The following is a 13,319-nucleotide window of genomic DNA, read 5'->3' as shown; positions in this document are numbered from 1 at the left end:
GACCATTTTTCAATAAGAGTAGTAGCAGTGTTTAGTTCTTATAGACAATACAGAACAAGGCTTTGCAGTGTGCTTCCATCGCGAGTTTTCTCTTAACTCTCCCTCACTAACAAACGGAAACACACAGACACACACACATACACAAACGCCCGTACATTCACACAAACATACACAAACACACCCGTACTCAATCCCACACATAAACTCACACAAGCATTTATGTGAGTACGCGTTGTATCCTAAAGGCCGACAATAACAAAGCAGGCACACCCGGCGGGACCATTTTTCAATAAGAGTAGTAGCAGTGTTTAGTTCTTATAGACAATACAGAACAAGGCTTTGCAGTGTGCTTCCATCGCGAGTTTTCTCTTAACTCTCCCTCACTAACAAACGGAAACACACAGACACACACACATACACAAACGCCCGTACATTCACACAAACATACACAAACACACCCGTACTCAATCCCACACATAAACTCACACAAGCATTTATGTGAGTACGCGTTGTATCCTAAAGGCCGACAATAACAAAGCAGGCACACCCGGCGGGACCACGTCTGACGCTCTCCGGTTCGCTTCGCTGCGTTGCAGGTAAGCCTCGGCCGGCCGTTACCTGGTGGAAGGACTACGCGCAGCTGGACGAGTCGTACTTCTTCTCCCCGGATGGCTCACTGGTTAAGAACAAGCTCGAAGTGGCGGCCATCACGCGCAACGACCTGCTGGCCACGTTCACTTGCCAGGCGGCCAACAACAACATCACCATACCGGCCTCGGTCTCCATCACGCTCGACCTGAACCGTAAGTGCGCCGTGGTTTTCCTGCTTTTCGTCTCGCCAAGGCCGTTAGGGAAGAGAGCGCCGAGAGGCAATGCTCGCGTTGTGGGCAGTTTCCCATACGATAGCCGTATATGGCGAGAACCCATTGTCCTTCGTCATTGTTAGCGATGGAGGAGCAGCTGGAGTTTCCAGGTTGTGCTGAAGGCGCAAAAAAAACGATGAAATTCCTGCCTCCGTAAACAGAACGAATGGCGGTGATGAAGAGGTTGCCTGCGTGGCGGGGAGAGATCGCGATTGAATTGTGATTGACGGTGAGTTTTATTGCGCGCTGGTATAAACAAAGCTGAGGATCGTGGCGCGTCTTGGCGTACCCGTCCACCTCCCCTGAAATTTGTAACTGCGAACGACGAGCGATGGTGTACTGGCTCATCGTATTTACTCGCGTACAACCAGCGCAGGTTAGCGTTGGTTAATGTTGACTAGTGTTGGCTAGTTTAGGTTATCCGCTGTTATAACTGCAGCATTATTTTCCTTTAATGTAAGTTCAACGATGCACTCACACATAAATACACAACTATCTGAGTTCGTTCAGCGAGAATTCCATTCTTTTTTTTTTTTCAGAAAGGAGACAAAGAATCCGCTTCTTCGTGTTAGAAAAGATACAAAGATTTAACTTTGACTCGGACTAAATATAACGATGTGGTATGATTTACGATCTCAATAGCACCATGCCTCTGCTCAATGTATCTCCATACTGATAGCTCCGACACTCAAAGATTGCAAAAAGAGTAATACCAATAGAATGAAATAAGTATAAATATTGGCCCGTAATGTTAAGAAACATCATAACAGTGCGTTATGTGGGACACCGTAGCGTAATTATGCAGGTTCGTTTTCCCCTTTGGGTTTATTTGTTGTTCATCTAAAACATGGTGGAGCGCCTTTTGCATTCCTCATCAAATTGAAGGCGACCGCCGCAGACGGTACCTAACTTGTAATGTCACACTAAAAATCACAGACTAAAATAATACAATTCATCTTTGAGTCTGTCTTTTCTGTTTCAATATAACTTCAGTGTACGCAAGCAGTGTAGTAATATTAATAAGAAACCTTGTTTGCAAAGACGTATTTAGATTGTAACACGAAAGCGACAGGTCAGTGTCAACCGCAACCCGCTCGGCAGCCCAGTAATGTCTTATTATCATTGTTTATTACCCATCGCCATTATTCTCGCTATAATGCAACAATTTGTAGATATTTACAAACTACACAGAGATGTGTAGTTTGTATACGCACCTCTGATGCGTCTTCGCGAAGTTCTCGTGATTTGTTACCAGGCTTTTGTTGTTATGAATACAAGCAGCGGTTCCCCTCTGGTGCCGACGAAGCTCAATAGTGCATGCTTCAAAAGTGACGAATATTTAAACCGAAAACCCCCAAAGTGATAAAAACACTGTCTTTTCGCAGTTGTCGTCTGAGACAAGCAGTACTGCGATGGTCGCCGCGGCAGATACAGATAAAAAAAGATTCTAGGAACCAAAAGGCGCACTGTATTGACATGGTTCTATACATGAAAAAGACAGTAACGAAAAGGACAGCGACAATATAACTAAAAAGTGGTCAAAACGAGGTTAGCAGGGCGGTTAGCTTGCTGCTGTAGAAACTTTTTCCTGTGCTAAACACAAAACAAGGAAGGAAGACAGTGCAAGCGGTAGAACATCTACATTTAAGCCGCAAAGATCGCGTTTCGTAGTTTCTGGGAGATAAAGGTCACTAAAGCGGTACGCTTGAAGAGGTTAGACGAAATAGAAGTACAAGTACGTCAAATAAGAAATACGTGAAGTGTGAGCTAAAGTCCGAGCAATAGTTTTGATACTCTTTCGGGACCGAAAGATGATCTCCTCTTATAGGACTGCGCAGAAAAGAAAGTAAGAAAAACGAGACTCAGTATGATAAATAAGGAAAATCTTGGATGATGGCAAGAAAGAAAGATCGTATGAACGAGGAGTACCTTGCACTTTTTGAAAAGTGTGGAAGTATACCCTTAAATGTAACGTTCCCCGCACCGCCCATAAGCGGTCCCGCTATGTTCCCCATGGGAGCATTAAAGCAAGGACGTGGAAAGACTGCGCTTGAGGAAGCAAAGAAGAATAAGAGAAAAAAAAGGAGGTCACGCAAAAGTTGAGAGTTCGCTAAAGTGAAATCTATACCGGTGGCCTCCTTTTTATCAGTTCCACCTAATCTTTTCAGGCATCTGTTGAAAGTGTCTTCCTTTCTCAGCAGCACGCGAACGCCTACGCTGAGGTTTCAGAATATTGATTTCAAAGTTACTGCGGGAATTTTTCCTTTGACTCCTACCCTTTGATGTTGCTAGGCTCTGTTCAGTTTCTTTCGCGGCGCATGGCTAAAGAATGTCTTTGTGACAAGCTGGGAACTGAGCGATGTTTTGTGACGCTATTTCGACATTGTTCAGTATTCGACCATTTATTCCTTGATTATCTGCATACTTAGTCAGCATGGGAAAGCTGCGATACATGAGGATTTCGCACCAAACGCTTGTAATACAGCTCCTCTACTTCACTGCGGTATTGGTATTCGCTGTGCGATGTCCAAATAAAGGTAATTCGTTAAAGACAGTCCTATACAGCCTTTTCGAAGTTCAGTCATTTTGAGCTCAAAATAGCTGGTGCAATTTCGCTTACTTCTCCACAATTTTCCTTCTTGCTTTGTAATTCTCACGGGTGCGTACGATCTTAAGAAAAAGTTAACTTATCACACTTTCCAAGCCGGCATTTTTCCTCTGTTTGCTCAATTTACGCGGAGAAAACAGGAACTAACAACTTTTCTGTGCGGCTGGACAGCGCTAATAATAAATAATAATATCTGGGGTTTAACGTCCCAAAACCAGGCTCGACAATACTACGTGTTATGATTGCACACTTTGATAGCATTTTCGGTAGGATGGCGAGCCTTCCTCAGTGTCCAATCTATATTTAAGCGCTGACGTCACCAGTCTTTATGGCCCAGAACTACGAGATGGTTACTCAGCTTCTCAAGACCAGCTTGTTTCTGTAAGACATCTGTAACGCTGACTTCTTTTAGTTTAAGAGAGCAAATATTTGGGCAAGTTGGTGATCCATTATGTGACTAACAGCGTGTATAATTACGTTATCTCCTTCTTCTTTATATTATTATCGCTTTACTTGGGCTCATCTGCTCCCCGTTTAAGATAAAGGAGGCTGTAATTACATTCTGGCTGGCTTCCCTGTATTTCCTTTGCGCTCCTCTGTGGTTAATAACTTGATATTTCGCGACTTGCGATTCAATTCTACTAAGTGATTTCTAGAAATCAAAATAAACTTGGAGGAAGGTGGCGCGAAAACATCAGGGTGGAAACTACAAAACAAAGGAAGGTCGAGGGATAATTGACAAGTGAATACGGCACGGGCAGACGACGTCCGATAAATCGAAATTGCGCTCAACCTGCTAATGAGGCTTGCCCTCATTACACCCATCATTAGCCACGCGAAAGCAGATGCTTCGAAGTCGTTTGTGCAAGGTGATCACGTGAACAGCAAAATCTATCGCGCTTCCGGTTGAAGAATAGGGCTGCAAAAATACCGTCGCATTACCATACGCTTTCTCCGAAGTTGTCTTTTCCCGTCTTTTTTTTTTTCAGTCGTGGATTCGTCGGCACCCCCTGCCTAACTTAGTTTTCGCAAGGAAAATGAGCCTTTGCAGTGAGGCTTTAATGAGCTCTGGAGGAATGCGAGAGCGGGAGTGCGAAGGAACGCTTAGGAGAGCTTCAAGTCATCCGTACATGATCGTTTATGCCAACGGTGCAAGGCCCAGTCACCTCCCGGTTCTTAGTATGTTTGTTTTATTCTAAAAACTATTTATCGCGTACGCGGCTGCTTTGTTGTCCCGTCAAATCTTACAGCTCTTGAACGCCGTCTTTCGAGACTTCGGAGATAAGTCCAACGTCTCGAATGACGTCCTTTGTGCAGAGAGAAGCATCTTACAAAAAGGAAGTGCGCTCCGATGTCCTATGACAATTGATGAGCTCAGTGTAATAGCGCATATTGAGGCAATAATCAGAAGAAACTGAGCACTTTTCAGAGTAACGTCTAGTTGGGCGAGTTGGTGTTTGCTAAAGATGCCGTAGCAGCTCAAATCTTGAAAAAGAAAGGAAACAGAAGAAAGAGAGAAGTTTTTATACGGTAAATGATGACGTATTGAAGATTGCACTAGTTATAAAACTTCGAATTAATTTTGACCACCTGGGGTAAGTCTAAGCACACGAGTGTTATTGCGCTTCGCCTCCATCGAAAAGCGGCCGCCGTGGCCGGGATTTGAACCCCCGTCTTTGAGCTTAGGAGCGCTACATCCTAGCCACTCAACTACCATGGCTGATTGCGTTAAGGATTCTTTTTTTTTTTTTGTCAAGCTTTTATCACCTGATTCCGCTCGAGCCTTCATTTGCCTTCAAGCGAATGCTTGTATTCAGCTAGTTTATTCAGCCTGAACATTTTGTAAACTTTTCATTACTCCATTGTCGTCAAGAGCAACGCAACGTTTATCTCCTGAAAGGTGTAGTGCTTCTACTTCTGCCGGCGCTATATGTTTTCGCTCTTCACAAATTATCTCAATAAACGAGAACTAGAGAACTAAAAAAAATACAAGGCGACGAGGAGGCGCGAGAATCTAATTAATCGTCGGAGGCCTCCTTCGTACAAGTGCTACGGGAGCCAGAAACATGGGAGGCAATAAAACAAACGATGGACAATTGGATAACAGCGTCCGTACGTAGGACGACGCGACTCCTATATAGCGACGCTCGCTCCTTTCTCCACTCCTCGGAAGCAAAACGAATAGCGTTGCTGCCGCAGTACCATTACTCAGCCGCGCAGCAACAACAGCAACACCCGAAACCCTGCGGGCCAAACAGCTCGCGTTGACAAGATACGAGAATGTTTGGAAGCGAAGCGTATAGAGGGCTCGGTGTATATACACCCGTAAGTGAAGAGGGGGAGGCAGCGCGTAATTCGTAGCGCGAGCGACTGCCGAAGGTTACGTACGTCGTCGCTATCTTCGAGACGTGACGTGGCGGTGGCGGAGCCAGAAACATACTTCACGGTGGTGCCTTCTTCTTTCTACGCCCACGATCACTACCTACAACGCAAACCCTTCGTCCCACCATTGCTCCACTGCCTCGCACCACCGCTCCGTCTAAACAACCGCCCGCACCTCCCGTTCGCTTCAGAAGTGTTCGGGCCGTTGGCATGTGCAGCTGGTCATCGCGAGCGCGCCTCTGTGTGTGTTCTCGGTCAACAAGAGAGAAGCGGTCACTCGGAGAGGGCCGGCGTAACGGCGAAGTAATTGAGCGCCGTTTCTGTAACGAGGCACGCGGCGCTTAAGCAGGGGGACCGCTGTCATGGGCACAACGGCAAGACTGCGACAACAAGATAAACGCTCGAGAAGAACAAAGGCTAAATGGCTAATGTCGAAGATGGTAGTTTTTCGGGGTATTGCGGCGTTAAATACAGCTCCCTCTACCCCTCCATCTCCTCTGCTGACCAGAAAACCAAACAATGGTGCGCGCGTGCTCAGCGTATCGAGAATCGTCCTGACGTGTCTAGACTGGACAACGCTGGCCCATACGGCTGGAACAGCGTTCCATGTACTTTTATCGCTTTTTTTTTTTTCGCTTGCCTCTCTGTCTTTAGCCCGACTCCAAGGCACAGTTGGTTGCTGTAAGCGTCTCCAAGACCAAGAACCTCCGTCATTTGTTTTCATTTTTTTATATATGGGCCTTTTTATACCGCAACTGAGCCCTTTTTGCTGCCACTTTGCGAAGGAACAAATAAAATATAAGAGTAGACGCAGCGGCGCCACACGAACACGAAATAACCTTTCTAGTTATATAGTTTTCGCTTCCTCTGAAAATTTATTCCTTTTGCTAGTTGTGCTAGTTGACGGTGGCGGTCTGTTTCTTAAGAATTCCATCAAAGAAACCTTGAACTCGTAGTTAACCGTTGTGTTACCTTACATGTGCCGCAATGTCGTGTCTGCACAAAAAAAAAATGCGACGACAAAGTACCACGCAAACCTTTGGGTCTTTGTAGCTCCAACGTTTCCTTTAGTAATACGAAAGGCTACAGGCGCGTTACGAAAAGACTGTTCGTACTGTGGTACGAAAAGACATCGCAGCGATGCTGTTGTTTAGGCTATTGGACGAAATGTCCGTTCTTCATTAGCTCACTCATTTGAATGTCTCGCTCACCTTGTACACGTAGTGCATAGTGGTATTTTTGGTTTTTGGGAGAATTTCTCAGTAAAGCAAGTGAAACAGTTTTTCTCTTTAACGTCATTTTTCTCCAGGAAGCCATGTGACATTGTTTACGGTACGCCATGGCAACAGACTTCAGTGCCCGACTGCAGATAAGCGGCACCATTGTGTACTGCTTATTCTTTTCTTCTGTCTCTCTTTTCGCCCCCTTATCCCTCTCCTCCATTGCAGGGTAGCAAACCGGACGAGCGTCAGGTTAACCTCGCTGCCTTTGCTTGCTTCTCTCTCTCTCTCTCTTGCCACACGCTTATATTATATCTTCCTTTATGCCTTTCTTTATCTCATTCCCTAGTGTCCACGTGCAGGGTAGAAAACCTTAAAGGAAAGCTTGGACTGCGTGGTTCTAAGTATCAAAAACATGATATGATGACAAAACACGCCGTAGTGGGGAAGTCTGCGTTAACGTTGACCATTTGGGGTTTCTTAGCGGGCACATATATTTGAGTGCATGTTGTTGTTGTTGTTGTTGTTGTTGTTGTTGTTGTTGTTGTTGTGTTGTTGTTGTTGTTGTTGTTGTTGTTGTTGTTTCATTCGGCCTCCGTAGAAATGTGCCTGCTGTGGCAAGGAGTTAAACTCACTCCTTCGAGCTTAGGCGCGCCGCACCTTAGCCGCTAAACTAGCACGGAAATCTACTAACCAGCAACATACGGGCCACGGGCAAGCACCATGACTCTCAAGAACAGTATCATTTGATTGATGTGCAGTACTGCTGTCGAATGCAACGAGAAAATAAAAAAAAGTCACAGTTCCGCCGCAACGGCGAAGCAATGAATGCGATAGCAACAAATTGGAATATAACGCGAAGAACGGAAAGCAGCTCGAAATTGCCAGCGCGTCGCTCGAGCCCAAAGGACGCACGAAAAGAACGCACACAGGGCTAGCGCGAACTATCATGCGTCACAGCTCGATACTTGAAGCGCACTGCTAAAACATAAAGCAGGACGCACGAAACGAACGAACAGGTACACACAGGACGAGCGCGAACTAAATGTCGCAGTTGTTACTCATTTCTGTTTGAACAGCGCGTTCCTTTCGCAAACGCGGCCGCTGCAGCGAGCGAAAGACCCTCGTTGCGCTCTTCGCGCCATCTCGCTGGCAATGAAGAAACGCTTATAAGCGCCTGACGTGATCATGTGACGTCACGTTATGTGACTTCATAGTGATGCCATGATGACGTCACATGGGGATGTCATCACGTGATGATGATTTTTGTATCACTCGTGCTGACGTCGCTGACGGTCGATTTTTGCGTTTGATGAGGCACCTAAGGCTTTCGGCTTAATAAGTTCGATTATGAAGGCATTTCGCCTTTTCTTTTTTTGAAAGCCTGCCCTTGGGCATAGTACTGTGCACGTTGTCTTACACGTGCATTGCGTTATGTGTACTTTACAGTGAAGCCGCTGGACGTCACAATTCAGCCTCCCGAGCGTCCCCTGTCGGCCAATAAGGAGGTGGAGCTCGTGTGCTCGTCCAGTGGCTCACGGCCTCCAGCCACGCTCACTTGGTGGAAGGGTGGCCAGCAGATCCGCTCCGCAAGAGACTCCGAGGACGCCGCGGGCGGCGCTGGGGGCGGCGGAGGTCTCAGCGCCAGCACCTCAGTCTTACTGTTCACGCCCACGGTGGACGACAACAACCGCATCCTGTCATGTCGAGCGGAGAACAAGGCCATACCCGGAAGCGCGCTCGAGGAAGGCTGGAAGCTCGAAGTCTACTGTGAGTATTACCCAGTCGTCGTCTTACAGCACGCAAGCATACGCTACTATTCAAGGAAACAGAGAGACGTTGACGAGAAAAGCTGCGCAGTGTGATACGCTCGGTGGCATCCGAAGGCGAAAGTCTGCTGCACACTTGGTAATGCATTAAGTTGTACAGTCGGGGACCAGACTTCTTGTAAGGCATAACGACCCGCAGGGTAATAATAGCTAATCGCTGGAATTTTACGTCCCAGAACCACGATATGATTCTGAGAGACGCTGCAGTACAGGATTCCGGAAACTTCGACGACCTTGGGTTCTCCTAACGTGCACCAATATCTCAGTCTGGGCCTCTAGCATTTTGCCTCCACCTAAATGCGGCCGCCGCGGCCGGGATATGTTCCCGCGGCCTTCGGGTCAGCAGTCGAGCACTATAGGAAACTGTGCACTGAGCCGGTGGCTCCGCGGTTCGGTAGTGAACGGAAGCGACTCGCGTGCTCCGTGTAGCAGCCGACCCATAATCTGAGCCGTGTCAGATTGTTATAGCGGTGCTTCGCAATGTCGCGTATGAATTGCTGTGTCGTAAACGGTGTCAATACCTGTAAGAACTGCCCACCTGGAACAAAGTTTTTCAGTTTTCCGCCATGACCCTGCTCCAGAAACCAGCGCGAATGCCACATTCACAACGTACGCCGGCTAAAGCAAGTGATCCCGGGCACGTTTATGAAGTACATGCTGTAGCTGATTCGCTGTGAATTTACACTCCACGCAAGTTAACTGACATTCTTACAGTGCTGACAAAACCGAGTGGCAGCCGGCAAAATGATCTCGAGTCTGCTGTCTACATTTCGTTGGCGGAAAGCCATCGACAGATACAGCAATTCTCCTTGGTTCGCTGCTGCTGTTTTTCCGCCGTGTACCGCAGTTCGTCTAGCGGCGCAGTTCGTAAACAGGAACAGTAAGGAACAAGCCCCGGATATGTGGCAAAATGCGTCGGGGACAGCGAGAATTTTAAAATTTATTCCTCTGGTACTGTTTTAGCCCCTTAATTAACATCGCTGTGCGTGCAAGCGAAGGAGCGCCACGCCGTTCTGTAGGCTTCCAAAGCAAGGTCGAGCGGCGCCACTCCTGTTATTGCAACTGAGGCATCCACGGTCACAACACTGCCGCCCCCGCTTCCGCGCACGCGCAGAGCTCTCGGATTTCATCTGTGGTGACTCACAATGCAATTATTGCTGACTAGTAGTGCTCTGGGCCGAATGAGGAGCGCATGCACGCCCGTTTCCTTGCCGCCGCCGCTGGCAAATCCGGCGACATACCGCCTTCGCGGGCAGCGTCTGGCCCCAGTAACGCATAGCTCAGCCGCGCGAGCGTCGCGCCCAAACTTGAGCTTGGGTTCCCTATTGTGCTACGCGATGGCTAAGATATCGCGTGCGAAGCTTGCACGTGACAAAGTTACTCAAGCACTCATGTAGCCCGAGCAACGTCTACAAACGGAGTTCAACCATAGCACAGAAAACTTCGCGGAACTACTACGGCATTACACTCTTAATCCGGTCCTGGTTAAATGCTGGCTATGTCCAGGAAACCGGACAAAAAAATGTCCGGTTTGCTTGCTATATCTAGCACTTTAAGCGGGACCTGATTAAGAGTGTATTAAACGCAACATATGCAGTTCGGCGATCGTACGTTTTACTTGCGCCCATCGCAATGGGTTGTCTGTCAGACAGAAACGCCATCGTCTACTCAACAATAAGCAGGTAAAATGACAAGAAAGAATGTATACAAAAGTCGGTGGCGATGGCCTATGCCTCCAGGTTTACGCTGGCCTACCACAGGAATCGCCCTTTCAAAACACTGTCGCCCGTCCGTGCTTTCTGTCACGTCGAAAACATGATCGATTTCGTATAATTTAGGCTCTTTCTCTTCGTTTGCAGCCCTAAAAGAATGCTGCACTGATAACTTTCTGAAAGCCTACCCGTTCTATCAAACGTGTCGCCTTCGCGCACACGCACTTGCATACGACGCGGGCGTAGCTGACGGAGAGACGACAATTCGTAGCACGCGACTAGAAACTGAAGTGGCCGCAGGTGGCCACTTGTGGCTCTGGCGGCACGCTCACGCCGTGGACTGTCGCGCCACCTGTAGGTGCTGCACATTTCCACCGAGACCACCGAGGCGGATGAGCCACAGTGTGAGACACACGCATGAAATTACCGTGACACTCTCAGGCCCTCTGAAGCATTCTACACCTCACGTAATGTTACACTGCCTACGGGATCGGCCCACGTCTGCCTAGCCGAAGATGCCGCGTGATGACGTCATCGCTTGAGGTCATGTGGTGGTGTCGCTACATGACATCATTAGTGACGTAGGTCACGTTGGTTTTTGTACCACTTCATTCGCCTGCCGTGTTTTGCTCAAGGAGCCGCCCAACGAGATGCCTAAGGCTTTCGCCTTAAAAACATGTGATAACAATACCTATCACCTTCCGTAAGGGAGCCTTGTTCATCATGAGAACGAGAATAAAGGAAAGGCAGGGAGGTTGCCCCTCACAAGAGAAAGAATAGAGTGGCGAAAATGATAAAATGTAAAAAAGAGATAGCACTAATCGCGTATGCAAGTGAATGAGCATATCAAGTCGACAGGCGGTCGCAGAGTACTGTCGACTTATTAGCAGCATCATCGACTGTTTTCGGATGCCAGGATTTTTGAACCATGGCCTAATCATAATGAAGGGAAAAGATATCAGAGGACATCATTCACCGATTGTCTTGCATGTTGTTATCAACAATATGCCACAATAGGAGCTGAAACGTATTGTTAGTGATTATGTTTGCGGCAGGAAACCTTTCCTTCATTTTTTTTTTGACTGAATGTGATTGCAATCTAGGATTGTTATGTATCATACCGATGTCACACGGGCACTTATGATCGCGATCAGGGCCGATCCAGATTAGGCTCGATATGGATCAGGTGCTGCTACACGGCCAATTATAACAGCGATCAGGCGCGATAGGAATCAAGAGATTACGATCTGCGCATCGCCATCTGGCCCCCACTTCACGATTTGCCTGAACGTCAGTGCCATAATCGATCCGGATTAGTCCGGACCGCGTAGCAGCAACAACAATTCCAACCGGACTGACCGTGATCGCGATCAAAAGTTCCTGTGTGACACCAGTATAAGGTAAATCATCCTTACTGCAGTAATCACGAGCATTTTAGAGCAATAGGTACAAAAAAATATGTGTTCTTCGGTACAGCCTACATCACCTAGCGCAATTTTACCCTGTGTTTATTGTCAAACACCGGCATCGCAAACTCACTCTCTCTCCCGCTCTCTCTGACTTTGCTCTAAGAACTTTACATGGCGGGGGGGGGGGGGGAGGAAGGGGGAGGATGAGAACTAGAAAAGCGCGGGGAGATAGGCAAGAGATACATGCCTTCGTCTCGCTAGGCTAAACCCTTTGAGAGGGCACGAAAATAAAGAATTCCGACAGTGATGGAGGAGCGCGAGGCAGCATGCAAATGAGTAATCGTTTGCAATGTGCATATGAGTATATGTACATTTCAAGCAATGTCCTAGCGGCGGATGCGCGAACACTATGTAAAACATGGGTATACCCATTTTTTAGACCGGTGCCTCGTGCCGCAGAAAGGGTTAAGTCAATAAAGGATAATGATAAAAGTAGAAACTAAGTATTCTTAGAAACGCGTACTTGTTGACGTACTGCCTTCTTCTGTCGCGGAGTGCGAGATGCGCTTTCACTTTTCAGACATATACAATTTGTTAGGTTGGAACGGGTTTAAATTTATGCGTGTCTTGGCAAGAGGCCCGCGTCGTCTTGATGTTCGCATGGCGTGTCTTCGGCTTTGTGGTTAGTGTAAACACGCATACGGGTAACAATAAAAAAAAAATTGTTGAAAGAGACGGCGTGGCCTTGCAAATAGCAAACAAAAAAGAAAATGTTCTTCCCTCGAGACATTGCACTCAGCTCACGTTTTGCCTCCGGCACTCGGAGAGAAAGTTCTGCTTCCGCGTCCAGCCCATCGTGCCGAGAAGAGATGGCGTGCCGCGTTTCCTTTTTCTGTGCTCGCGGATCTCGGAAGCAGTACGCCACACGCATTCTTCGTCATTGTTTCCGCTGTTCTTGAAAAAGAAACAAAGGGCTTCGAGACGCCAGCCACCAGCGTGAAGATATGAGAACGACAACCGTAACATTTGGACTCATTGATGTTTTGATATTGGTGAAATGCCTCGTATTTTTTTTTTATTTCTTCTTGATTCCTTCCTTCTTTCCGCACTTGCAGAACATGTTTAGACGGTTAGAAAGCAGTCACTCCTCGAATACTTGCTCACTGAAGCGCGTATTAGTTATAACGTCAAATCGAAACAGCGCCATAGACGTTGTATAGGACTACGTTGCAGTTCACGTAACACAGAACATGAGAGAACGCCAAGAAACACACACACACACACACACACACACAC

General features: G+C 47.3%; 1 protein-coding gene across 3 annotated transcripts in view; it reads left to right on the top strand.

The window, feature by feature from the left end:
* Window positions 1-13,319, top strand: part of LOC119393700 (protein turtle homolog B) — a 337,896-nt gene that overhangs the window by 271,470 nt on the left and 53,107 nt on the right. For all 3 annotated transcript variants that reach the window (XM_049416323.1, XM_037660827.2, XM_037660826.2), the window contains exons 4-5: window positions 597-803; window positions 8,523-8,843. In XM_049416323.1, the coding sequence (XP_049272280.1) occupies window positions 597-803; window positions 8,523-8,843 (528 nt within the window). The remainder of the gene's footprint in view (window positions 1-596; window positions 804-8,522; window positions 8,844-13,319) is intronic.

Source organism: Rhipicephalus sanguineus, chromosome 5 (assembly GCF_013339695.2).
Source record: "Rhipicephalus sanguineus isolate Rsan-2018 chromosome 5, BIME_Rsan_1.4, whole genome shotgun sequence".
Taxonomy (NCBI): domain Eukaryota; kingdom Metazoa; phylum Arthropoda; class Arachnida; order Ixodida; family Ixodidae; genus Rhipicephalus; species Rhipicephalus sanguineus.
Note: the sequence above shows the minus strand (reverse complement) of the source record. Positions and strands in the feature narration are given on the sequence as shown.